This window comes from Thalassophryne amazonica, chromosome 23 (genome assembly GCF_902500255.1).
Source record: "Thalassophryne amazonica chromosome 23, fThaAma1.1, whole genome shotgun sequence".
NCBI classification, from domain to species: domain Eukaryota; kingdom Metazoa; phylum Chordata; class Actinopteri; order Batrachoidiformes; family Batrachoididae; genus Thalassophryne; species Thalassophryne amazonica.
The window spans coordinates 31,763,796-31,790,609 of NC_047125.1; the positions used below are offsets into that span (position 1 = coordinate 31,763,796).

At 41.4% G+C, this 26,814-nt stretch overlaps 1 protein-coding gene and 2 long non-coding RNA genes across 5 annotated transcripts in view; 1 reads left to right on the forward strand and 2 right to left on the reverse strand.

The window, feature by feature from the left end:
* LOC117504735 lies at nucleotides 1-1,397 on the forward strand. Its single transcript, XR_004558892.1, has 2 exons — nucleotides 1-200; nucleotides 263-1,397. It is a non-coding gene; the product is annotated as an uncharacterized LOC117504735 (long non-coding RNA).
* On the reverse strand, nucleotides 1,177-16,768 carry LOC117504736. Its single transcript, XR_004558893.1, has 3 exons — nucleotides 16,755-16,768; nucleotides 8,567-8,572; nucleotides 1,177-1,583 (listed from the first exon to the last, which is right to left on the reverse strand). It is a non-coding gene; the product is annotated as an uncharacterized LOC117504736 (long non-coding RNA).
* znf219 (zinc finger protein 219) overlaps nucleotides 11,219-26,814 on the reverse strand; it is a 24,869-nt gene continuing 9,273 nt past the window's right edge. The window contains exons 2-5 of one of the 3 annotated variants that reach the window (XM_034164231.1): nucleotides 17,412-17,478; nucleotides 14,407-16,729; nucleotides 14,126-14,272; nucleotides 11,219-12,856 (exon numbers count right to left, since the gene is read on the reverse strand). In XM_034164231.1, coding sequence (XP_034020122.1) covers nucleotides 11,661-12,856; nucleotides 14,126-14,272; nucleotides 14,407-16,726 — 3,663 coding nt within the window. In that variant the 5' untranslated portion in view covers nucleotides 16,727-16,729; nucleotides 17,412-17,478 and the 3' untranslated portion in view covers nucleotides 11,219-11,660. Of the gene's footprint in view, nucleotides 12,857-14,125; nucleotides 14,273-14,406; nucleotides 16,730-17,411; nucleotides 17,482-26,814 lie in introns of all 3 variants that reach the window. The other 2 variants (XM_034164232.1, XM_034164230.1) reach the window with 2 other exon arrangements.

Sequence of the window (26,814 nt, forward strand, 5' to 3'; positions counted from 1 at the left end):
GGAAATTCATCTATATATAAAATATAACACAAAGACAAAGTTGATTTGTTTGCATTTATTTTGAATGTATTTTATTTTTTTAATCTGTCCACAAAGTCATATTAGTCACTACTATGTTAGATCAGTTTTCCCTCACTGCAATGGCAGTCAACTACACAAGAGCCCAAACCCAGCGTGGCCCCCTCAGCTCTTACAGATTTGTCATTTTATAGAATTAGACATCTTATTGACAGATGTAAATGTAGGATGTGCTCACCTGCAGTTACTTTATTACCAGAGATATTTCTACATGTGTTTTTAAACATAAAAAGGAGCCAAATCATGTTTGAAAAGATGGTTTTAATCTGGAAGGGGGCTAAGTAACCCTGACAGCTGACTTTGTGAAAAATTTTCAAGTCAGTTGGAAGCATTTTACTGGTGAGTCAACATGTCGGAAACAAGTCTAACATCTTGTAGTGTTTTCTTAAAAAAGAAATAAAGTCTGATTCAAGTCTAGACTCATAGCTGGCTGATCTTGAAGAATGTCCCCACAGTAACTTCCTACTTTTTGTGAAAAATTCTAATTAATTAGAAATGTCTGGCCTGAAATGGCTGCCAATATGACAAAAATGGGCATATGTCTCAGTAAAAAAACAATTGACATTTTTTTCCCAATAATCCAAAATCACCATTCAGATCTCTACAGCTACAATTACACAAGAATCACAAAAATCCACATACAATTATGATAATTATTGAAGAATATGCAAGTCCCTTCGACTGTTCTCTTGTTTGTGCTCGGGGTTGCCAAAGGAAATCCAAGGTGGATCTGCATGTTGATTTGGCACAGCTTTTATGCCGGATGTCCTTTCTGACACAACTCCACATTACAACAAGAAATGTGGCAGGGGTGGGGTTTGAACTGGGGACCTTTTGCACTGAAACCAAGCACACTAACCACTTGGGCACCACCAGAAGAATATGAACCTTAGTTAAATTGTGTTTCTTTAAAAAATAAACCAGCCATTCCATTAAGAAAGGAAGTATTTTGGCTCAGTTGTAAACACGTAGTTTCAGGCAGGATTTGATATTTTAAATAAATAAATAAATAAATACAATTAAGGATGGAGTCACAGCTACACTGTAAAGTATTCTTTAAATGAGCATGCTGCTTCACAGCAAAAGGGTCTGTTTTTAAAATCTGTCATCAACAAAGTAATTTGTCATTGGACGACAAAAATGATTGGCATTTTGCTTTATTCCCATCTGCTAGAGGGAGGAGTAGAAAGGACCATCGCTCGGGTTTGTGCTCTCATTAAAAACAAAAGACCACAACATTTCTAGTGCTATCTGTACAACATTCAACAACACGTTTCTCTTTTTTTTTTTACCATAATGCCAAAGCAATAATAATAATATTATTATGAGACGAGCATTTTTCCATCTCAGTAGCATTGAACAAACACCACACAAACTGAAATAAATGTCTAATAAAGGCCTCAATACCAGATAGTACACGTCACCTTCAAGTGGTGCTAGAGATTGACAGTTAGCGGACGAAAGAGGAAGAGAGATGGAGAAAGATAAAGTGTGACAGAGAAAGACTGTGTTGAAAGAATGAGAAAGATGAGACAAAGGAACACGTGGAAAAAAATGTCAATTGTTGATTTATACTTTAGTGTCACCACAGACATGTTTTGGCACCTCAGGGCATTAAATATAATTTGTCTTAGGGGTTGGTCACACTAGCATTTTGGCACAGGATTTCTGGGTGTATTTTATTGTAATTTGGCATGATCTATGAACAGTGGTGGGCACAGTTTCGCTAACTGCTAATTAGTGAAGCTAACTTTTTTTTGCGGATTAGCTTTTCAGCTAACTGTGAAAACCATTAGTGGACCATTTAGCTTCCGCTAAATTTGGTTCTGCTAACTTTCAGTCCGCTAACATTTTTTTTTTTTTTTTGCTGGCATAGTGAATAAAGCTTAACAGTCAGAAACATCTGTAAAACCTAAAATCCTACATGTTAATTCCTGTCATATGTTTTGCAATAAACAGACCGCTGTGAGAAACTCAGTCCTCTCCCAGTAGAAGGGGGCAGACCGGCTGCCAGCTGCTATTGCAAAGAAAAAAAAAGTCATTTACTTTCAACATGATACTCAGAATGGGCAGGAGACATGTTGCTCAAAGCACCTTTCAATCAAGGTTTTATTTAAAACCAACTAATTCTGGACAATTTATTAAAATTAACGGCAACTCTATCATTTTTACAAAGTGAAAATATGACATTACACATTTTTTAAAATAATGCACTAATTCCTGAAGGTTTGAGCCTTAAACAGACATGTGCCAAAAGACATTATGGGACAATTCAAATGATCTGCTCTCATCACCCCCCCAAATGCAGAGAACACTGCCATCTACTGGATGGGAGTGTGAATAGACCAGTTGTAATTTGTGTGGTACTGAAGTTTCACGTCTTGAAAATTTCAGAGAGTTCGCATTGAGACTGTCTGATGATCAGGTTGCAATTTAACCGCTGCACTGCACACGAATAACAGCATTAACATCCCAACATAAAACTCTTTGTATATTGTGCCTAAAACTCTCATCTTGATAAACTGTCCAGAATTAGTTGGTTTTAAATGAAACCATGAGTGAAAGGTGCTTTGCGCTTCATGTCTCCTGCCCACTGTCTGAGTCGGTGCATGTTGAAAGTAATGATACTTCTTTTTTTTCATAGCAGCGGGCCAGGTGCACAAAGACAGAAGCTCTGTTTTTTTGTTTGTTTTTGGTTTTATGATCGCCTTTGAATTTACCCAACAGCATTTGCAGTGCTTATCTCGAAACTGGCTTAGCTGACTGCGTAGAGTCAATACTAAAAGTTAGCGGTTAGTGTTTAGCTGTAACTTCTGCTATTTTATTATTTTTTTTAATCAGTTTAGCGTTATGAAAGTTAAGGTTTCACTTACCGGATTAGCAGTTATCGAAGCTAACTTTTTTCTTAGCTGTGCCGACCACTGTCTATGAATTTGAACAGATCCACCAAATAAATATTTGCTAAGCTAAATATTTGTGAATTTGCTTTCAGCTTTTCCAGTTCTATTGGAGTATGAACATCCAAAAACAGCTCGCTTGTTTGTAATTGAACTGTAAAGTAAGAATAAATATTTCTTATTTATCCAGTTTGCAACAGTACTAGCTAGCTAGCTACCTTACTGCAGTCTGCACTGGCCTGCCAATCCTACAGGCAGTTAGTTTGCATGTAGGAGGATCAAACACCAGCTTATTTGTGAGTAGTTGATTATAATGTGTACATTGTGGAAACATGAACTGACTCTACCCGTTTAGTGAGTTTAATCATTTGTTGTATGAATGCAACAAGATGATCCAGGCTGATTCCACAATGGCTCAGTCAGGAGACTACGCTGCCAATCGTGTAGTCATGCCCATTCTGCAAGACTGTGCAGATAAATATTTTCTTGGCCAATCAATAGTGTGATCACCCACTTAGACTTAGCTTTGGTTTAATAAGTTAGTTTTAAGACCAAAAGTAGTCTAACCCTGCATTTTCATTTTTTTTTCTTTTAACTTTTGGAAGGGTTACTAGTCCCTTTTTTCACAGCCTCTAGCTATGCTAGAGCTTAACATTAAAGTCTAGTGACCTTGTTTAAGGCCAAATGGGCCTGAACAGTAGGAGCGAATTTTAGTGTGAGAAATGTCTCTCAGGAAAGCTTAGGAAAATTAGCTGAGATGATAAGGATTTTTTCTTTTTCTTTTTTTTTTTTTTTTTGGAGGAGTCAAAGATGGAAAATGAACATGGAAGTGGAAAGACTGAGAAGAAAGAGTGTAAATTTCAGCTAAGTGCTTTTGGTGAGTTTTACAAAGTACACCAGGAAGTGCTTGAAACAGAAGGCACAGTGGCTTTGACAGTAGTTGTTAAGGAGACACCACTAAGAGACTTTCACTACAAAACTCATAAGGTGCTCAAAAAACAACAAAAACAAACAAAAAAACAAACAAAAACCAAACACATTAATGCACATTAAGGTGTGGTTCCAGTCAGTGGATACCCCAACACAATGTAGGCAGTATGTGTTAACAGCAGTGTTAACTGTTCTTTAAACTTTTAAACATGAAAAGGATATGTACGTCTCAAAATTTAACAGTATGCAAAAATGAGCAGCGAAAGTTAAAGTCACACAGAGATGGAAAATTGTTCCTTATGTGGTATTTCCAAAACAAATAAGATTGAGACTGATTCTCTTTGAAAGTGGGTAGGCTTAGCAAACATGGAGCAAATTCCTTCAAAGCAGTTTTTAACTGTGGAAAATGAATGTTGTCCTCCCCCAACTTCTTATGACTCAAGCAACTCTCACACCTGGCCAGGTGTGGCGTTATAACATGCCAAGTTACAACTCAGTGCACCTCTGCCAATTTCTTCAAGTAGTTCTCATTTGGTCATGTTCAGCACTGATTGGCCAGACCCCTTGACCCGGCTGAGAACAAGTCCAAAAAGTCTTCTTGTTTTTGTCCACAACTTGGTCAAGCTCCCTACCACCACAGCCCAACCCATCCTCAACTTGGGACAGTCAAGGGTAAGCCTCCCTGACCCATTGATGAGCCGTGCTAAGTCGGCACTTGAGAAAACTCAACACCATAATGCAGCAGGTGTGAGAGCTGCTTAAATTTCAACAGGTAGGGCAAAAAGGAACACACATCTCCAACCTCAGTCTAACCTATTTAATATCCCCTAACACTTTGAAAGTAGATTTATGTTAATTCATTCACAAAATAAAACGTTGACTCCTGAATGGATGAGAAAACCATAGTGTAAAACACAATATTAAAAAAAATAAAAATACTTGAATCAACCAAAAAACGTGTTTAACAAACATGTAGATAAATGAGGGGAGCATAAATGAGATGTCTCACTATGGGATATGCCCCATTATCAACCAGCTTTTGAGTGCCCTTTTACTTCTAGTAGTGAAGTGTTCCAAGTTTAATACAGTTGAATTTTTTTCTTTCCACTAATACTGTTGAAATTTACGCTTCACTGCCATCATGGTCAAAGGAATTTTAAAAATTACTTTATAAACATGCATTTAATGCACAGGATGTGTTGAGCATTGATAGGAAACAAAAATTTGAACAAGACATTTTTCATGTCAGTGTGACTTTAACAACCACATCAATGACAAGATACAGGATTGATTTTTTTTTTTTTCTTTCTTTCTTTCCTCAAACTGATTAGGGGTAAATATATTGAAACCACAGCTTCACACTCAACACAACAGAAATATCGATTTCCATTGAAAAATGTTTGGTCTATTCATAAAGTCAAAATAAAAACAACTACTTTGGGAACTCAAACTTTGCACAGTGCTCTGTATAGACATTCCAACTAGTCTTAGTTCACAAACATTATAATCAGTATTACCTATATTAATAACCTTTTTCTGTAACCATCTTGAAATGAAAATAAACAAACAATTGTCTGCTTTTTTCCCCTTGTCTTTACAAAAGCTACACATATTCTACTGGGAAGTCTATGCATTTGTTAGTGTTTTAATTACTCCTACCATTGTCTTTTCTTTATATATATATATAAAAACAAAAACAAAGAGGGAATCTACTCATCTAAAAGACACCATTCCCCACGAGTACAGTTTGTTTCTCTTGGGCAGGGATACTGTTTTCGTTTTCTGCTCTCGTAAACAGACAAAATGTTCTTTTTTGTCACAGCTAAGTCTCAAGTCTCTGCAGTGTGTCACATGATTGTGTTCAAAGCTCAAGCGGTGTCCTTAAAACCTTCAGCCAGACTTTCATTCTGTCTTTTGTTCATTTATTCACATCTCGGACATTGAGTTGCCTCGGTAACTAATCCGATAATCAGCACCATTGTAAACACCGAATTTTGACCTCTGACCTTACATTGACCTCTTTCAGCACATTATATAGTTTTTACAGCTGATAATTTTTGTTTGTTTGTTTGTTCTACAGTTCTTTATTCAAGCCACACGTGGCTGCCGTCTTTTTCAAGGACGTCAGGCTACAATTTATTCACAAGACTTAAGAACCATTTTGAACAAATACACCTTGAATTGCTTAAAACTGTATATTCAGATAAAATGAGTGACCCACCAGAGCCTCAATGTTCAGACTCCCTTCACAACATACATGAACTGGCACTTTAAAAAGAAAGAGTTCATTTTTCTTTCTGCCTCTCTATGACTACCCTCTACAAACAGATGAACAAGGCAGTGACGTACAGTCATTAAAAGCTACCACATGCCTTAATGGGCCATCAAATAACTTAGCTGAGGTTCACAGTTTGCAAATTTTCTGCATCTTTCTGCAGAGTTGAAGAGGAACTGGATTTGAGGTTTCAGATCAGTCCAGACTGCCTCTTCATAGCTGGTCGGTACAATCATTGTGGATATACACTATTAGTCTGGAATAAGGAGTGCGTGACTCTGGAATGATACCTGCCCAAGAGCATTTTCTTTCTTTATTTAAATATATTAAAAACTCGGCATCAAAATTGATGTGAAGAAAGCTTGAAAACCCTGAAAGATGCATCCGCATGCTCAATAAATGTTTCTGGTGGAGGACGACATTGTCAGAGCTATCTCAAGAAGATGAATATCAGAGGGAACCCAATACCAACTTTTATTATTACAACCCAACATCAGAAAAATTTAGGACAATATAAAGAGTGCAAATCCCCCCCCCCCCCCCCGACACACACACACACACACACACACGATTCTTACATATATTTTAACTTTTGATTCATTGCAGACAATGTAAGACCAATATTTCATGTTGTGTGTTTATATGTTAATTTAATCTAATATACATCTATTCCTGCATTTCAGGCCTACCAAACATGCCACAAAAGTTGGGTTGGGGGCAGTTTGATGTAAAAAAAACAAAAAAAACAAAAAAAGAATTGGGGGGGGGGGGGGGATGAAGTGATTTCAAACAGGCAATGTCAACAGTAAATTGTAATCATGATTTGGTACAAAAGCAGTATCCACTAAAAACTGAGTCTTGGAGGGGCAAAGATGGGTATAATTTCTTCAGCTTGTCAACAAATGCGTGAAAAAATTTAAATGTTTAAATACGATGTTCCTAAAATAAAAATTTAAAATTCCTCCAGATTCCTTAAATCATTGATTGACATGCACTGTAGAGGGAGAAATGTTCAGTGCGTAAAGTGAAAGCTGAACACCTGTGATCTGTGTTCCCCTCAGACAGCACTGCACCAGGAACCATCATTCATCAATAGCTGATACAACCCCTGGCAAAAATTATGGAATCACCGGCCTCGGAGGATGTTCATTCAGTTGTTTAATTTTGTAGAAAAAAAAGCAGATCACAGACATAACACAAAACTAAAGTCATTTCAAATGGCAACTTTCTGGCTTTAAGAAACACTATAAGAAATCAGTAAAAATAATTGTGGCAGTCAATAAAGGTTACTTTTTAGACCAAGCAGAGGGAAAAAAATATGGACTCACTCAATTCTGAGGAATAAATTATGGAATCACCCTGTAAATTTTCATCCCCAAAACTAACACCTGCATCAAATCAGATCTGCTCGTTAGTCTGCATCTAAAAAGGAGTGATCACACCTTGGAGAGCTGTTGCACCAAGTGGACTGACATGAATCATGGCTCCAACACGAGAGATGTCAATTGAAGCAAAGGAGAGGATTATCAAACTCTTAAAAGAGGGTAAATCATCACGCAATGTTGCAAAAGATGTTGGTTGTTCAGTCAGCTGTGTCTAAACTCTGGACCAAATACAAACAACATGGGAAGGTTGTTAAAGGCAAACATAAATGCACAACAAAACAAATGAGGAACGAATGGGAGGAAACTGGAGTCAACGTCTGTGACCGAACTGTAAGAAACCGCCTAAAGGAAATGGGATTTACATACAGAAAAGCTAAAGGAAATCCATCATTAACATCTAAACAGAAAAAAACAAAGTTACAATGGGCTAAGGAAAAGCAATCGTGGACTGTGGATGACTGGATGAAAGTCATATTCAGTGATGAATCTCGAATCTGCATTGGGCAAGGTGATGATGCTGGAACTTTTGTTTGGTGCCATTCCAATGAAATTTATAAAGATGACTGCCTGAAGAGAACATGTAAATTTCCACAGTCATTGATGATATGGGGCTGCATGTCAGGTAAAGGCACTGGGGAGATGGCTGTCATTACATCATCAATAAATGCACAAGTTTACGTTGATATTTTGGACACTTTTCTTATCCGATCAATTGAAAGGATGTTTGGGGATGATGAAATCATTTTTCAAGATGATAATGCATCTTGCCATAGAGCAAAAACTGTGAAAACATTCCTTGTAAAAAGACACATAGGGTCAATGTCATGGCCTGCAAATAGTCCGGATCTTAATCCAATTGAAAGTCTTTGGTGGAAGTTGAAGAAAATGGTCCATGACAAGGCTCCAACCTGCAAAGCTGATCTGGCAACAGCAATCAGAGAAAGTTGGAGCCAGATTGATGAAGAGTACTGTTTCACTCATTAAGTCCATGCCTCAAAGACTGCAAGCTGTTATAAAAGCCAGAGGTGGTGCAACAAAATACTAGTGATGTGTTGGAGCGTTTTTTCATGATTCCATAATTCTTTCCTCAGAATTGAGTGATTCCATATTTTTTTCCCTCTGCTTGGTCTAAAAAAGTAACCGTTACTGACTGCCACAATTTTTTTCCCTGATTTCTTATAGTGTTAAAGCCAGAAAGTTGCCATTTGAAATGACTTTAGTTTTGTGTCATGTCTGTGATCTGCTTTTTTTCTACAAAATTAAACAACTGAATGAACATCCTCCGAGGCCGGTGATTCCATAATTTTTGCCAGGGGTTGTACAACCACATTACTTTATAAAATCTTTGTCACTAACTGCAATAAGGAGTTACATTCACAAATGACACTTAAAACTTCCCATATGACTAGTCCGCCTTACTGCCACCAACAGCAGGAGACAGCATGACCAAGTTAACAGCAAAGGTTGTTTTAAAGTAGACCTGCATTAAAATAAATGTGGTCAGATCTCAGAAAGAAATAGTTGATATGTATTTATAAGACCCTTATGAATGCAGTAAAGTAAATCTGCAAGCCCAAATTTGTAATTCAGCAGAGAAGTCTTCATTTAAAAATGACAAATTTGCAGCTAAAATTTGGCCCTCAGCGAAAACTGTCTGTACATCCGGGTCATTGCAGTGACGTCCGGCAGAAGACAGAGCGCTCCCGCCTTCAGTCCGATCCCGCATTGAAATTGATTTTATCTGTTAGTAATGTTACTGTTATACACATCCTGGTTTCAACATCCAAAAGTAAGCAGCAATGAATGTGAGATACAGCTCTGCATGCTCAGATCAGCGGCGACATCGACAGCGGGCGACGTTCTTCCCCGACGCCTCGCTCTCTCTGCCTCCGCTGCGCTTACTGAGTGTTCGTGCTCGGTAAACGCCGAAGCGGGCCACTCACATCACCCCCGTGTCTGCTGTGCAGTCGGCACCACCTCCCTGTCTACTGAATGGAGGTGCAGCCAACTTGGCAAAAGTCCAGAGAATACGCTCACTGTTTTGATGCGGAGCGGCCAGTGACACTTGTTGCTGCAAGGACAGACTTTCCGCAGCGCCGCACGTCTCGGTAATCGGAGCCGCAGAGCTCCGTGGCCGCTGAGAGAGGTTTATATCTTTTTAATGACTTGGATTCTTTGCGGGTCCCGCCTCCGTAACCCGTGACGGTAACACCGGAGGCGAAAGACAGTAGATTTTCAATGCGACACCACTCAATCAAACGGGCATATGAAAAAGTCCCCCAAAATAATTTTCAAGCACAAATAAAAAAAATGTGTACTCACTAAACGTGCCGCAAGACAATATGAAGTTTTAAAAAAAAGTAGATCCTTCCGTATAAGACAAGAAAAAGGTGCAGATGCAAACTGACGTAAATCCACAAATTACAGTTGGCGCGCGCAATGCATGCTGGGATAGGGTCTTCTCTCTGATGTCTCGGCAGCGTCCCGGATGTGCTGACAGTTTTGCGGAGGGCTAAATTTTAGCTGTAAAGTTGTCATTTTTAAATGAAGATTTCTCTGTTGAATGACAGATCTGGGCTTGCAGATTTACTTGACTACATTCAGAAGGATCTTATGTGTAAATATGTCATTTTTTGGTCCAAAGATCTGACTGCATTTATTTCAATGCAGGTCTACTTTAAATCAATTAGTACAATTTTATGGATGGGATATTTACCCAATAGTGATGCTGCCGATAATGATTTAAAATTTGTACAGTGATGTTTTAAGACTGCCATCATTTGCTTGAAATTAAACAAACTTAATGTTGATAAAATATTGAAGGCGGTCTGGCATGTGCGATGTGTGTGCACCACCATTAAAATGCAGACGTTTTTGGTCCTCCATTGGCTGTTGTGGACTTTGATTTATGTTTAGTGAATAATGCTGGTCGTATAACTACAGAGAGTTTTGCCTTAAAAAAAAAAAAAAAAATTCATGGCTCAGGAAGGGCCGCAGCTTTGTTTTAAAATTTTTTCTCTTCTCATTCACTCTTCTGCTTTCTAAGTCACACACCTGCTTTTCAACTTTTCTCAAGGACACACATTACTTTAACATTATTTTCGTGTGGAGACCAGAGATAAATGTGATTTGAAATAAATTCTAAACCGTGATTTTGTTTGAACCACAGAATTTAGTGCTAAAACTGCAAACAGCTCAGGCATGAAAGATTGTTGAATGATCACTAGTCACTTATTTGTTAACACATGTAAACCTGCAGATAAAACTATGTTTTATGGATATATTTTGGAACAGATATTATATATGGAGCAGATTTGAAAAGTAAATGGTAAATAAATGGACTGCATTTATATAGCGCTTTTCCATCTGCATCAGATGCTCAAGGTGCTTCACAAATAATGCCTCACATTCACCCCAATGTGAGGGTGCTGCCATACAAGGCGCTTGCTACACACCGGGAACAATAGGGGATTAAAGACCTTGCCCAAGGGCCCTTAGTGATTTTCCAGTCAGGGATTTGAACCGAGGATCTTCTGGATCAACCCCAATGCCTTAACCACTAGACCATCACCTCCCCTAAAAGTAAAGTATTCCTGATTTCAGTCTTGATCACAATAAGTATTAAAGTGGTCAAATCATGGAATACGTTTTTAAATCTGCCTTTTACATATTCATGTTTGAAATTTAACATTTAAATATTTCCAAAATCCAACAATTCTGAGTGTTTTCACAGAAATTATCCTGCTATAAACGTCATTTGGGATTAACACAGCTTGTTTAATATATTTGTGACATATGTCACAAAAATACCACCAAAATACTTTTGATTAAAGACCACCCCATTAAACGACCATACTTAACTCCCATGCACCTGAAACATAGATTAAAAAAAATTATAGATCTTAAATTTGCATTTTCCATATCATCCCAACCTTTTCTGATTTGAGGTTGTATTATTATTATTATTATTATTTTGCTGTCCATTTCATGAATTTGAAAAACTAGAAACTGCCATCTAACTTTGAAACCCACTGTCTCACTCCTCTCCATTTTGTTACTTTTGTAGCTGAATCACAAACTTTCTTCGGAATGTTTTTAGTTAGTTAAGACTGGTTCCTCCTCTGTTACCATGTGGTTGGAGTTTAGGACTGGTAAAAGAGCAAGAGACATTCTCAGATCCTGCTCCACCCCTGGTGAATCCCCCAGACTACTGTTGTCCTCTGGTGCCACCAAATTCTCCTCTGCCTCTTGCTCTTGGTTTTCATCATCCATCACCATGTTTCCCTTGAACACTGGACTGTCAGTTAGACTGGATACTGAGATGAGGTTAGAGTGTGAGTGATCAAGAATCCCACCCAGCTGTTCTGCTGCATCAACAGAGAATCCATTGTGGATCTGAGCCTGGGCTAAAGACCATTCCTCCTGTGAAGTATGTGACTTGGCCTCACTAATGTGCTTCCATAATGCCATGGAGTCAAAATTGGAGTGGTTGATGCGGGGTTTGGTGATTTTTATGGTTTCGCCATCTTCCAAGATGGTAGAAGAACCCCTTTTGCGCCTGGACTTACTGGTATGGTTGACCTGGAGATGCATGGCCATTAGCTCTCCTGAAGAAGTGCGGAATGGGCAAAACAAACACTGACTCAATTTGACCCCAGTTGCACCATCCCCTCTGCCTTCACCACCATCAACACTGACTGCTTCACCTCCACTTGTGACTCCATCCTCCTCCATCCCTCCAAATCCAGGTGATGGACGACGGGATAAATCTAGAGGTTCAAATCCACCATCTTGATTTAAAGATACAGATCCTTCTTTGTTGCTTTCATTTGACTGCTGAACCATTCGGCTAGTGGTGAGAGGTTTACGACGAGACACTTTAGGCGCTTTAGGCGGGGGCGACTCCCTGATCCAGGCTCCTTCCATCCCACCTTGGTAAAGGGCCCCCATCACCCCCGAAAGATACCTGTACTGAGTCTCCAAGTCAACATCCCTCAGAGATGCCAAGGCTTTTCGATGCTCCCTCTGGTCAGGAAGACCCATAAGCCACGGCTGCTGGCCTGCTGCAGAGTTGGGGGTGTCTGCTGGACCTCTATTGCCCAGGCAGTGATTGAGTTGGGCTCGACGGTGCATGGCCAGTTCAGAGGTTGAGGTGATATTGGTGGAGGAGGTATTGGAGGAAGCTGACAGAGAGTTGCGCTGTTCTCTGTGGTGCCGCTGGAGGTGGTACTTCAGTGAGCCAGACTGAGTACCCGCATAGTCACAGTGCGGACATTTATAGGGTCTCTCACCTGATGAAAATGAGATCAAGAAAATATGTTCAATTTGTGATTGAGACGTGTAGTTCCACATCTTCAAGGCAGATGGCAGTATTCCATCACTGTTTGAAAACTCACATTGCTGGCGTACACAAAAAGCAAACAAGGGAGACATTGATGCTTGAGGCATATCATCAAACTGCAAATGTAGTGCATGTGAAAAGTGTAAATGTTATTCACTAAATATATATAAATTCAAAAATGGTGGAAAAAGGAGTGTTGAGGGGCAATCTTAATCTTTCTTGAAGCCAAGAAGGATTCCAAAAGCAAATGCTGCAAGTATTTTGCCAGACATGTTCCAGTTAATAGACAGTCCTGGTGGCATCGGGGAAAATGAGCTGTATTAATTAATTCTGATCAAGTATATTGAGCAATGATCATTTTAAAAGTGGCAATGATTCATGCTGACAATCTTATAAATATGGATTATCATTAATTAAGATTGGAGAGAGCCTTGGGCATTCCTAATGCTTACCTATCACCACAAATGGGATTAAGGAGAAAAAAGTTTGACATGCCTGATCAGAATAAAGGTGAAGGTTTGGAATTGAAATTCAGCATAATTATAGGTTGGTTGGTTTGAAAGACCCAGAATAACGGCAAGAATTACCCAAACTTATTCTGGAAAAATCTTTTGAGTATGTAATTTCACATCATGTTCCTTATGGAGACACAGTAATACTAAAAAAACCTCTCTTTTTAAGTCCTCTGAATCTTAGACATCTAAATTTAAGTAGAGGCTTGTGCCACAAGTGAGCCTTGTACTAAAAAAACTGAGATGAGCAGGGGAGGCTCAAATGGTAAAATGGTAAATGTACTGCATTTATACAGCGCTTTTCCATGTGCATCAGACGCTCAAAACGCTTTACAATAATGCCTCACATTCATCCCGATGTCAGGGTGCTGCCATACAAGGCGCTCACTACACACTGGGAGCAACAGGGGATTAAAGGCCTTGCCCAAGGGCCCTTAGTGATTTTCCAGTCAGGTGGGGATTTGAACCCATGATCTTCTGGACTCAAGCCCAACACCTTAACCACTAGACCATCACCTCCCCTCACCATCACCTCGCTCAACCTTTCCTTTCCTTACATACTCATCAGCAAGGCATGCAACAAAATATGAGCTCCTAAATCAGCAATGATGATTTAGTACAAACACAGCAGTTCTCATTAAAATTCTCCCAGGAATGTGTTTATGTTTGAGTGACTGTGGTTTGTTGAACTGGCATCGGTTTCTCACCTGTGTGAACTCTCAGGTGTACTTTAAGGTGGTGTGAAGAACGGAAGGCTTTTCCACAGTAGGGGCAGTCTTTTATCCCATGACCACGCACTCGCTCCCTGCTGGCAACTGAAGGTACGGAGGAGACTGCTGTCAAGCCATTCTGTCCTGAAAGGGGTAGAATGGCAGGTCAGGTTTATATTTCGTGTGAAGAGTCCCAAGGCAATCTCAAATTTGGTAACACACAACAAATCGCATGGCCTTAATTAGAAAAAAAGGTAAAAAAGGTAAAGTGATTCTACCTTTGAAGCCTGACATGCTGGAGTGAAACCCTGTAGCTTCTCCTTCTCCACTGTTGTGGATTTTAGATTCCTGCCTGACATCTCCCACTTGTGATCCACCACCGTGTAGTTGAGATTCCTGTCTCACTTTTCCAGTGCTGCTTCTGCTTACGTCTGCACCTCTATGACCACCGCTCCCTTCCTCTTCAGCACTCCCTCCTTTGTGGGGCCTCTGAGTGTGAACACGAGCATGAACCACTACTTGTTGTAGGCTTCTGAACAACTTTCCACAGTCCGGGCATTCCCAAGGCCCACTTGCACTTCCAGCACCTGCAGCCTCTTCTCTTGGAGCAATGCCGCCCAGGTAAGATCTGACTTGATCAGTCTCTGTGATGACAGAGCTCCGACTTATGCCTCGTTGGCCTTGCTGACTTTGCTGCTGGGGTCTATGCTGCTGCTGCTGAGCTACTGTCAAGCTGCGAGCAACTAGCTGCCACCAGGTAGTCTGGTCCCCTCCATCAGACACCAGTGCTGTATTTTCACCTGTGCCAGCTCTTGTGCCTCTTACTGAGTCTGTTCCTGAGGGACTTCCAATACTACCACTACCATTTCCCATTTCTGCCACCTGAGCCACTGCTTGAAGTCTCTCCATGCAGCTGGCACTACCGCCATCACTAGGCAACCCCAGGTAACCCAGTATTGCTGATTTACTAGCACTCATCCCTCTCTCTGCTTTTCCTTGTCTACCTCTCCCACCTCCTCCTCCACGCTGAGCCAGAAGAAGGCTGGAATAGAGGGTGTTGAGAGACTGACTGCCTGAAGACCCTTTGGCCAGCTGCTCAGCACATGCTGGTCCTCCAAGACTGCCCAATCCTGCCTTCAACCCAAGCTTGTTGAGATGCACTTTCATGTGGTTCTTGAGAAACCAAGGCTCCTTAAAACCACGGCCACAAACCTGACACTTGTGGTCCAAGGAGTCCTTGTGCTTTCGCATGTGGCCCTTGAGGAACCAAGACTGCGTGAATCTCTGTCCACAGGTATCACAGCGAAATGCTGGCAGTGGGGAAGACGCTGTTTTTGTTACTGCTGACTGTGGAGTACTGGGTGTTGAGGCTGGCGTGTGGGTCGGGGTTGGAACAGGAGTGTCAGGGGTTGCAATAACGGACCTAGAACTGAGGACAGGTGTCAAGGTTGGAACCTCAGGGGAAGGGTGGCATTCCTGTAGGTGAGATGCGAGGCTTTCCTCTTGGCTGGCAGAGAATGGGCAAAGAATGCACTTATATGGATTATGGAGAATGCGGACGTGGCGTGCCAACTCTGACGCTGTGCGGAATTTTCCTTTGCATGCATGGCAGCGAAATGTAGATGCTATAGGTGTGGAGGCAGCCTCCACAATTGTAGAAGGATTAGAAAATAAAGGAGAGGTTATAGGCACAGGATCCTCAGTGAGTGGAGGTGTTAATGGAGTGCTTTCATCCAGCAGAAAACTTGGATTCTGGGCTGTTTTTACACCATCACCTAGAGCTTTCACCTCATCATCTGCTACTTCTCCTTCTGTGAGATGCTGGATTAGAGGCCCTGTTAGTAAACACTGGTTCATGTGACTCCTGTGGTTCTGGATTATGTCCTTGTGGTTCTGTTGGACCTTGAGAGGCTGCTTTAAAGACGCTGAGGCAGGTCCAGTTCGGTACAGAGCAGAAGCTCGGCGGTCACGGTCCAGAGTGTGCGCTCGTGCATGAAGAGACAAAATACTTTGGAACCGAAATCTTTTCCCACACACATGACAGGGAAACCTGAGTGCAGGCCCTGAAGAGGTCCCTCCCACTCCAGGTACTGCCCTGGTAACTGTATCCTTCTGGAATAATTGGAGGTCCAGCTCATCATTGCAGTTTCCACTCTGCCCTGATGACAGAGCTAGCTCCAGGGCTCCAAACCCGAGGAGCGGCGCTGACGGTGTGGCGGGAGGATAGCTGTCCAAACATCCAGCATCTTGTCCCCCTCCTCCTGGGAACAGAGCTACAGCTGGAGTTGGGGAAGGGGGGACTCCATCCAGCCCATCACCATCATCATCGTCATCTTCATCATCATCTTCTTCATCACGTTGATTGTTGCTGCTATCGTGGTGCAGGGGGAAGGGAGAAAGGTCAAAGTAAGGTGTGGAATCTGGACTGTTTGGTGAAGGTTCAGGACTATGAATGGGCAGGACAACTGGACTGTCAGGTAGGGACAGCCGGGTATGTGGAGAGGAGGCCTGAGGGCTGTAGTCCAGGGATGGCAACGTCGGTGAAGACTGCAGCTGCTCACATGAAAGAGACAACACGCATTCTGGTGGAGAATCCATTCTCTATGAAAGCAAAGAATAAAGACACAACGAGTGAGAAAATAGACTTACAACTTAAAAAAAAAAGTACTTTTGTAGCACAGGCAAGGTTCATGCATGCATTTGCATGCGTTCTCAATTATCTTCAATGATTTTAATGCTGTGTAAATAACTTCAAGATGAGCTAAAAGTCATTTCAGTGCAGACTGAATGATAGACTTATTTTTGACAAAAATTACTGTATTTTCTGTGATGAAAAACATCATTATCGTTTGTACCCGTTAGTGGTTATCCCATTATCTCTAATGGGACAAGTGGTTGCAGATGGAACGTTAAAAATCCGATGTGTCTGCATTTATCCAAACAGATCCATCAGGTTTTTTTTGTTGTTGTTTTTTTATTTTTCTCGGTTTCATAGTTTTTCGTGGCCATTTTGGAACATCCTCCAAGTTAACGTGAATGAAGGTTTTGTATGTAAATCATGCTAGGATCTGCTGTGGCATTGTAGAGGCACTCAGCTTTTATTGCACTTTCTTGGCAGGTCTGTCCTTCGAAGAAATCCATTTTTATGCCCCAGGAGTGGAGAGGTCATTGGCTAAAACAGTCCGACAATAGAGTGGGGGGAAGTTGTGCATGTGACTTAACGTGACCTTAACTAAATCTGGAGAAAGCCCAGCAGGTTTGTGTGTGTGTTTGTGAGATTTACCAGCAGTGTGTGTGAGGCTATGCCATTCTTTAGTGTCTTTGCTTTTGTGACAGCTTCTTCCTTTAACCTTCTGGAGACAAATAAACAAACAAACAAAAAAGGTTAGTAATTGCATGCTGCAAATGTCAGGCTGTGAGATATTCACAATCAACAATATCACTGTACTGTGCCATCATAACATTCCCTAAATCCCAACATTTCTGTGGGTACATAGTGGAAAAGTGTAGCTTAATTCTAATATACATTCCTGATTTGACTGTTAGACTGCAGCCGTGCATGCGCTCACGTCTGTGTGTAACAGGTGTGCACCTGTTCTGTCTCCTGCATGTGTTCACAACGTGAGCATACTGTTCGCACATATGGGGCGATTAAGAGCAGTCCGAATGTGCGTCTTTGTGGGATTACGAGGTTTAAGGGCACCGCCACAGGACATGGACTGTCCCAAACAGGATGGGCGCGTGATGTTTTGACTTCCCTACACACCCTTCCTGTACAGTAGTACTTTTAGTTTAAAGCTGGTCTCCATATACACATATAGTACATGCACAAGCATTGTCTATTTGCATGCATGTGATAATGGACAATAGCATGTTTGTTACATTACCCATCGGGGTGTTTCACTGCTCACTCACTGCTTCTTTTATGCAGAAACGTGAGATTATTTACGTTTTGTGCTGCAACTGTCGCTTGTGATAAAATAGCAGTCAGCTAAAACAGCATATGTGCTTATGCACACACAACTGCTCGCAAATATTTGTCTGTACACAGCAGTTACACTGCGTTTATGCACATCGGCCGTTTTTGTTCCAGAGTTGAGGAGCAGCAGCGGCAGAGGCGCCCACAACTAAACAAAAGGTCATCAATCATTGTTGCAAAACAATGGAGCATCTGTGTTCACAGGTGTGTCGCCCATATTTGTGAGACAGTATAGCCACATATGTGTTAGTGCGATGGCAGCATTTGAGAGGATCACAAAGAGATTCTCGTGTAGCCAGTTGACATTTTAGCTCAGCTGTGACTCATGGGGATATCTCACCATATCAATCACAAACTCAGTCCTTTCCTCATCCACCATTATTGTTCTTCTTCTCCCCATCTTTCTTTTTCTTTCTCTCACTGATTCATACTCCTCCCATCCCCCTCTTATTCTGTCGCTCCCTCCCTCTGTCTATTATTCACTAATTTTCTTTCATTCCCCCTCTCCCTGTCTTTCTCTCCTGCAGTGTTGCCAGTTGGCAGAGTGCCAGGGAATGCTGATATCAGCTGGTAGATTGGGCCCTGCCAACATGGCGAAGAACAAAAATGAGAAAGGAGGCAGACAAAAAGAAAGAAAGAGAGAGAGAAACATACAGTGCAGTCACAAACTGGGCAGCGTATAAAAACACATTGTCAGAAGCTGTGTGAATGAAAGGGATTTGTGATTGAGGGGAAAACGGGGAGGAAAAATAAAGAGGCAGACATGCTAGAACACAGCGGAAGAGGTGGAGTGGAAGGCTCGGGCACAACGAGACAAAAAACAACAAAAAAATTTACATCAACACCACCATTTGAACTCAGGTGAGGGAAAAAAAAACAAATGTATATGCAGTAAAAGTGATGGCATTATCATATGAATATCACCATCCACAGTGCATTGCCCTACCATGACGGTGGACGTCGCCAACCACCAGCCTTGTCACGGCAATAAAGAGAATTTAGATGGATGAGAAGCGAGAGATAAGGTGCGTCAGAGGGTGGAGGGAAGGAGGCTCAGAGCGACAGAAATCAGATTGCCGTAGAAAAGCAGAACATAAAATCCAGGTGTAAATGAACTACTTAAAATGTCTCCAGTCCCCACACAGTAAAAACATAGTTATAACGCATCAATGCCTTAACTGCCCATTTAAAAGGATGTGAAATGATACCTGCAGCAGTTCCGCAAAGAAAATCAAAACCTTATTTTTAAAAATGCACAGTTGAAATGCACATTCCGTGTCACCTGCAGATGTAAACCAATTAACCCCCAACTGGATGTGAACTGGGTGTTGTTATAAAAATCATCCTTAAAACACAGTTTATTGTGATGCATACACTTTAAGTGATGCTGTTTTTAGAAAAATGTCAATTTTATTTTTACCTCTCATTGTAAATCGTAAATGCAGATTAAATTATATTAAGGCTGCGTAACACATGCTCATGATACTGTAGCTCATTATGGAAGCTGCACTTCACGTTTGTGTGCACATAATTGATGTAAATAGATACTGAATTACCTTTTCTGCTGAAAATGACTATCATAGAGGTTACAGTGTCACGATAAACAGCAAATGGAAAGTACTGCACATCAGGAGTTGCAGACAGCAGAGGATGCACTATATGTATAAAAATAAATGATTTCAAGTTGTGTTGGAAAATTATCCTTAAATCCCGTGGTACCGCAACATTTTAAGGTTATATATTTATCAAGTTCTAAACATTCCTAGGTTGTTTAACCATGTCATAAGGTGTCCTTTTGCATTCTTAAAATTCTTATTCTTTTCGTATGACATCACAAAGATCTGATGCCTTGTATGAGTTAGTGGTAGTACTTACACAGGAATACATGCTGCATGTGACCTTCAATTTACTCAATTTTTAATATATATTTGTGTGTGTGTGTGTGTGTCGATAGATATACACAGTGCATCCAGAAATTATTCAGTGTTTCATTTTTTCCACAGTTTGTTACAGCCTTATTCCAAAATGGTTGAAATTCATTTTTGTCCTTAAATTTCTACACACAATACCCCATAATAATAATGTGAAAAATGTTTTTTTTATTTTGCAAATTTATAAAAAAAAAAAAAAAACATAATAAGGGAGAAATCACATATACATAAGTATTAACAGCCTTTGCCATGAAGCTCAAAATTGAAATTATGTGCATTCTGTTTCCACTGATCATCCTTGAGCTGTTTCTACAACTTAATTGGAATCCACCTGGGGTAAATTCAGTTGATTGGACATGATTTGGAAAGGCACACACCTGTCTACATATAAGGTCCCACAGTTGACAGTCAGAGCACAAACCAAGCATGAAGTCAAAGGAATTGTCTGTAGACCTCTGAGAAAGGATTGTCTCAATGCACAAATCTGGGGAAGGGTACAGAAACATTTCTGCTGCTTTGAAGGTCCCAATGAGCACAGTGGCCTCCATCATCCTTAAATGGAAGAAGTTCAGATCCACCAGGACTCCTAGTACTGGCTGCTCATCTAAACTGAGTGATCGGGGGGGAGCCTTATTCACAGAGGTGATCAAGAACCTGATGGTCACTCTGTCAGAGCTTCAGCATTCCTCTGTGGAGAGGAGAACCTTCTAGAAGAACAGCCATCTCTTCAGCAATTCACCAATCAGGCTGTATGGTAGAGTGGCCAGATGGAAGCCACTCCTGAGTAAAAGGCACATGGCAGCCCACCTGGAGTTTGCCAAAAGACACCTGAAGGACTCTCAGACCATGAGAAAGAAAATTCTCTGTTGTGATGAGACAAAGATTGAACTCTTTGGCATGAATGCCAGGCGTCATGTTTGGTGAAAAAAACAGGCCCCATCCCTACAGTGAAGCATGGTGGTGGCAGCTCATGCTGTGGGGATGTTTTTTCACTGGCAGGAACTGGGAGACTAGTCAGGATTGAGGGAAAGATGAATGCAGCAATGTACAGAGACATTCTGGATGAAAACCTCCAGAGCGCTCTTGACCTCAGATTGGGGGGGATGGTTCATCTTTCAGCAGGACAATGACCTAAACACACAGCCAAGATATCAAAGGAGTGGCTTCAGGACAACTCTGTGAATGTTCTTGAGCGGCCCAGCCAGAGCCCAGACCTGAATCTGATTGAACATCTCTGGAGAGATCTGAAAATGGCTGTGCACAGATGTTCCCCATCCAACCTGATGGAGCTTGAGAGGTGCTGCAAAGAGGAATGAACAAAACTGCCCAAAGATAGGTGCACCAAGTTTGTGGCATCATATTCAAGAAGACTGGAGGCTGTAATTGCTGCCAAAGGTGCATCAACAAAGTACTGAACAAAGGCCGTGAATACTTACGTACATGTGATTTCTTAGTTTTTAGTTGTTAATAATAAATTTGCAAAAATTTCCCCCCAAAACGTTTTTCATGTTGTCATTATGGGGTGTTGTGAGTAGAATTTTGATGAGGAAAAAAAAAGTGAAATTACTCCATTTTGGAATAAGACTTTAACATACAACAAACTGTGGGAAAAGTGAAACGCTGTGAATACTTTCTAGATGCAGCGTGAATATCAGAGAGTTTTTAAAACCACAACAATGCAGTTTCAAATGTTATTTCCCTTAAATAAATTGTTTTTATGCACTCTTTTTGCAACATAACACTGAGACATTTGATTTTTTTTAAATGCACGGAGCATGAAAGAAATGTTTCAATAATTTGAGGCTACAAAAAGTTTCAATTTAAGAAAAAAATGTCATGAGTCAAAAAGGTTTAGGAGCATGAAAGTGTGTGTGTGTGTGTGTGTGTGGGGGGGGGGGGGGAATGTTTGCTGATTCATGCGTCACTTCACAGTTAAACCAATGCCAAGTATGAGCACACTATGTTCAGACAAGTTGATTTTGGTGGGTTCAGACCTCATTGTGTAAATATCTACTAAGCAGTACAGTTATATTGTGAAAGCAGAGCTAGTGCAGGTTTGTGCATGTTGCATTTCTACACCATAGTTGTAAATGTGAGGGTGTTTTCAGTGTTTTAATGGTGTATGTGTGCTGGGCTTTACGTTAATCATGTGAGTGTAAGTCTTAGTCTTTTCATTCTGCATCAGTAGCACTTCTTCTTCTTCACATTTTGTGATCCAATCACAGCTAAAAGATGCTGTGCAGGTTGAGGCAAATTGTGATGTTTTTTCCAGACTTTATAGACTGAATATGCAGTTAATTACAAAAGTAACTCACAAATTCAGAAGTAATTACCATAATTGTTAGTTGCAGCTTTAGTCTTTTGTTAGTCCTTTAACTATAGCACTGGCTGGTTGTGAGTTAATCAGTTCCTGCTAGCAACCATTTGTTACTGTTGGTCTATAAGTATGAGCAGTTTAACAACAATATTTATTTTAATATACAGTGCCATTTTTTTAAAACATAAAAAAAAAAAAAAAAAAATGAAATCTTCTGTCTTGTGACCCAGTCAACCACTCCTTAGATTTATCATGCAAGTCATTGGTGGCTTGTGGCCCTGAAGGTGAAATCAGCCACTGACCTGCAGAAACATCAACAGAGGTTATTTGTTGTGGCTGTTATGTTTGCTTGATATACATGGACCACGCAATATCTAAAAATAGTCCAGAGTCTCGGGACATTAATTTAAGTATTTCCAGGTCATGTTCTTGTTCACTATATCGTACTTCCTGCTGTACTGCACTTTCACACTCCTAAATATGCGTGAGATGTGGCGTCCTTTGGGGAAGGCGGCTGCATGAAGGATTGACCATGAAAGAAAAGATTCCTTAGGAGAGAGGGAGTCTACAGTATCATTTGGATGTGGTCACATGGCAAACTTCCCTACAGATGGGATTCATTTCCTTTCCTTCACCTTTCCCTGAACCCCCTTCTTTACTACCTCCTTCGTTTTCGTGTTGTATGGCCGTCACCCACCCCTCCTCTCATCTATAGCTTCAACCACGGACTGTAATGAGGTTTCTGGAGTCTTTTTATCGCAGTTGGATAGATGATTTGCTTACAGTGGGTTATCGATACCGAACATAACCTCATTCAGAACCACTGAAAGCTTTGTAATGTCCTCCTTGGTATGGCTGTGTATTTGTACTAGAAAGGCTGCCTCATCCATGAGTAGATTTATGGTGGACTTGACAGTGATACATCTGGGGAAATATGTGACCGATACCTAAAGATCAGAGATGATGTGTGACATGTGGCAGAGACACAGAGACAAAGGAGCGTGCAGTGATGGCTGTTTTACTTTTTTTTGTGTTGCTTCATGCCTGCTTTCAGGTCAGGTTAGGGAGCATGTGCTGGTGCCACACATCTTCCATACTATGGAACTATTTTGAGTCTTGGATGGCAACTACCCAGACAGACAAACAGTTCATTCCCGCCTCTGGAAAGTAACCTTCTGTCTGCTTCATGCAGGGGAAATGTGGATGTCCCCTTGACGTTTTCCAGTTGCTGGGGTCCTCAACACTGAGTCACCTGCATGCTGAATTATGACCAGAGAAATGGGCATCATGGCCTGTGTTGTATCTAACATTCTGACAAGGCTCATCTGAGTCTCCCAAAGGAGTCTTTCATTTGACAGAGTCATTCAAGCAGTACCCAAGAATCCTGTGGAGACCCTCAAACAAAAAGTTGTTGCCTTAGGTCATAACTTGGTGTCCAAGTCTCATAACCATACAGTAAGACAAGAAGCAACAGCACCCTAAAGGTATCACCAAACCAAACACCTCTGTTCAGTGACCTCATGACCCCAGAAGCTCTTTACAGGCATCCATGGATCACAAAGGTTGAGGTTTCAGCAGTGACATCAATGTCAGTGTTGAGATAAGTTTAGACCAGATGATCAACACCCATTGACTAGAGCTCTGTCCAGGGCCGGATTGATGTAGAAACTGTGTGAGCTTTGCCTTTCTGCCTGGGATTAAAATTATACACAGTGAGAGCTGGACTGCAGGTTCTGAGCACATTCAGCAGAACATAAAATCATACGAGGTCTGTCAATAAAGTGTAGGTCTTTATTTTTTTCAAAAACTATATGGATTTCATTCATATGTTTTTACGTCAGACATGCTTGAACCCTCGTGCGCATGCGTGAGTTTTTCCACGCCTGTCGGTGACGTCATTCGCCTGTGAGCACTCCTTGTGGGAGGAGTCATCCAGCCCCTCGTCGGAATTCCTTTGTCTGAGAAGTTGCTGAGAGACTGGCGCTTTGTTTGATCAAACTTTTTTCTAAACCTGTGAGACACATCGAAGTGGACACGGTTTGAAAAATTAAGCTGGTTTTCGGTGAAAATTTTAACGGCTGATGAGAGATTTTGAGGTGATACTGTCACTTTAAGGACTTCCCACGGAACGGGACATCGCGTAGCGGCCCCAGGCGCCATCGTCAGCCTGTTTCAAGCTGAAAACCTCCACATTTCAGGCTCTATTGATCCAGGACGTCGTGAGAGAACAGAGAAGGTTCAGAAGAAGTCGGTTTCAGCATTTTATCCGGATATTCCACTGTTAAAGGAGATTTTTTTTTAATGAAAGACGTGCGGATGGGTCCGTGCGTCGGGACGCAGCCGGCGCGGTGCGGCGGCACAGGAAAAACACCTCTGTGTTGATAACCATTTGTAAAAGCCAGGCGGCTTTTGATGGCTTTCAGTGGAGTGAGTATATGAGAAATTGTTTAACAGCTGGACATGATCCAACTTGTCCTTAAGGCTTCCAACAGAGGTGTTTTTCCTGTGGCGGAGCGTCGCGGCGGCTGCGAGCCGACGCTGCAATCCGCCCGCACGTCTTTCATTAAAAAAATCTCCTTTAACAGTGGAATATCCGGATAAAATGCTGAAACCGACTTGTTCTGAAACTTCTCTGTTCTCTCACGACGTCCTGGATCAATAGAGCCTGAAATGTGGAGGTTTTCAGCTTGAAACAGGCTGACGACGGCGCCTGGGACCGTTGCGCGACGTCTCGCTCCGTGGGAAGTCCTTAAAGCGACAGTATCACCTCAAAATCTCTCATCAGCCGTTAAAATTTTCACTGAAAACCATCTTAATTTTTCGAAGCGTGTCCACTTCGATGTGTCTCACAGGTTTAGAAAAAATTTTGATCAAACAAAGCGCCAGTCTCTCAGCAACTTCTCAGACAAAGGAATTCCGACGAGGGGCTGGACGACTCCTCCCACAAGGAGTGCTCACAGGCGAATGACGTCACCGACAGGCGTGGAAAAACTCACGCATGCACACGAGAGTTCAAGCATGTCTGACGTAAAAACATATGAATGAAATCCATATAGTTTTTTTGAAAAAAATAAAAAAGACCTATACTTTATTGACAGACCTCGTATTTGAAACTTGGGTGAAAGTGAACACCATCATGAATCTGAGCAGAGCCACAGGTTTACTGCCTGGGATGTGTATTAAGTGCAGTGAAAGTAATCCATACATATGGCTCAGCTTTAGTGAGCCAGTGGAAAAGTGATAATAACACTCAGAGTATGAAGCAGATACTGCTGGATTAACGCCTCTGCCCATTCTCATCATTTCTCAAAATGCATTTCTATACTTTTACAAAAAGCTGCAAGGAATCTGCCTGGTTTCATTCATCTTTAAATCATACCTGCACCAGCAAACTTTTCCTGTTATAAGGACGTGTTTCACCCGCCGCTTCCTGCTGCCATACACCCTTTACACTCCCTCCTGTTTCTTCTATTACTCCTTCTCCATCCTCCGTTTCCTCTCCTCTTTCTGAATGAAATCCTCTTCCAGCGGGGAACGTGAGCTGCATCTTCCTTACAGTTATGGAGCGGCGAACTGGGAGCAAAGTGATGCTGCCGCGTCTTAGCGAGTGAACATAAGTGTTGGAATGATCACAGCATCTTGGCAGAGCCTCTCAGAGAAACGAGACTCGCTAGAAGTAGCACACCCCGCGTGCGCTGTGTCTAAACCAATCAGTGGAAGAGCTGAGAAGCTTGACTGACTTCTGATAGGGGATTACAAAATTAAAGCCTTAAAAGAGAAATTGGTTTGGCGCAAAGAAAAATGTCATAAGCAAATCACTGGATGTATTCTTCCTAAAAGGATTATGAAGATCATCTTTGCAAATTCATCTCTTCCTGTTAGAAATGAAGCCAGGGAAGCATGCATCCTGCCGGTTCAACTCACTGCTCATAAAAACAGACATGTACAGTGAAAACTCAGACATATGAGGAGTGGAATGGAAATGTTTTGTCAATCAACACAATAACAAGGAAATCACATGTACATCAGTATTCACAGCCTCTGCTCAATTCAGTATTCACAGCCTCTGCTCAATACTTTATTGATGCACCTTTGGCAGCAATTACAGCTTCAATTCTTCTTGAATATGATGCCACAAGCTTGGTGCATCTATCTTTGGGCAGTTTTGCCCATTCCTCTTTGCAGCACCTCTGCGCAGCCATTTTCAGATCTCTCCAGAGATGCTCAATCAGAATTAGGTCTGGACTCTGGCTGGACCTCTCACGGACATTCACAGAGTTGTCCTGAAGCCACTCCTTTGATATCTTGGCTACGTGTTTAGGGTCATTGTCTGTACATTGCTGCATTCATCTTTCCCTCAATCCTGACTAGTCTCCCAGTTCCTGCTGCTGAAAACCATCCCCACAGCATTATGCTGCCACCACCATGCTTCACTGTAGGGATGATGTCTGGTTTCTCC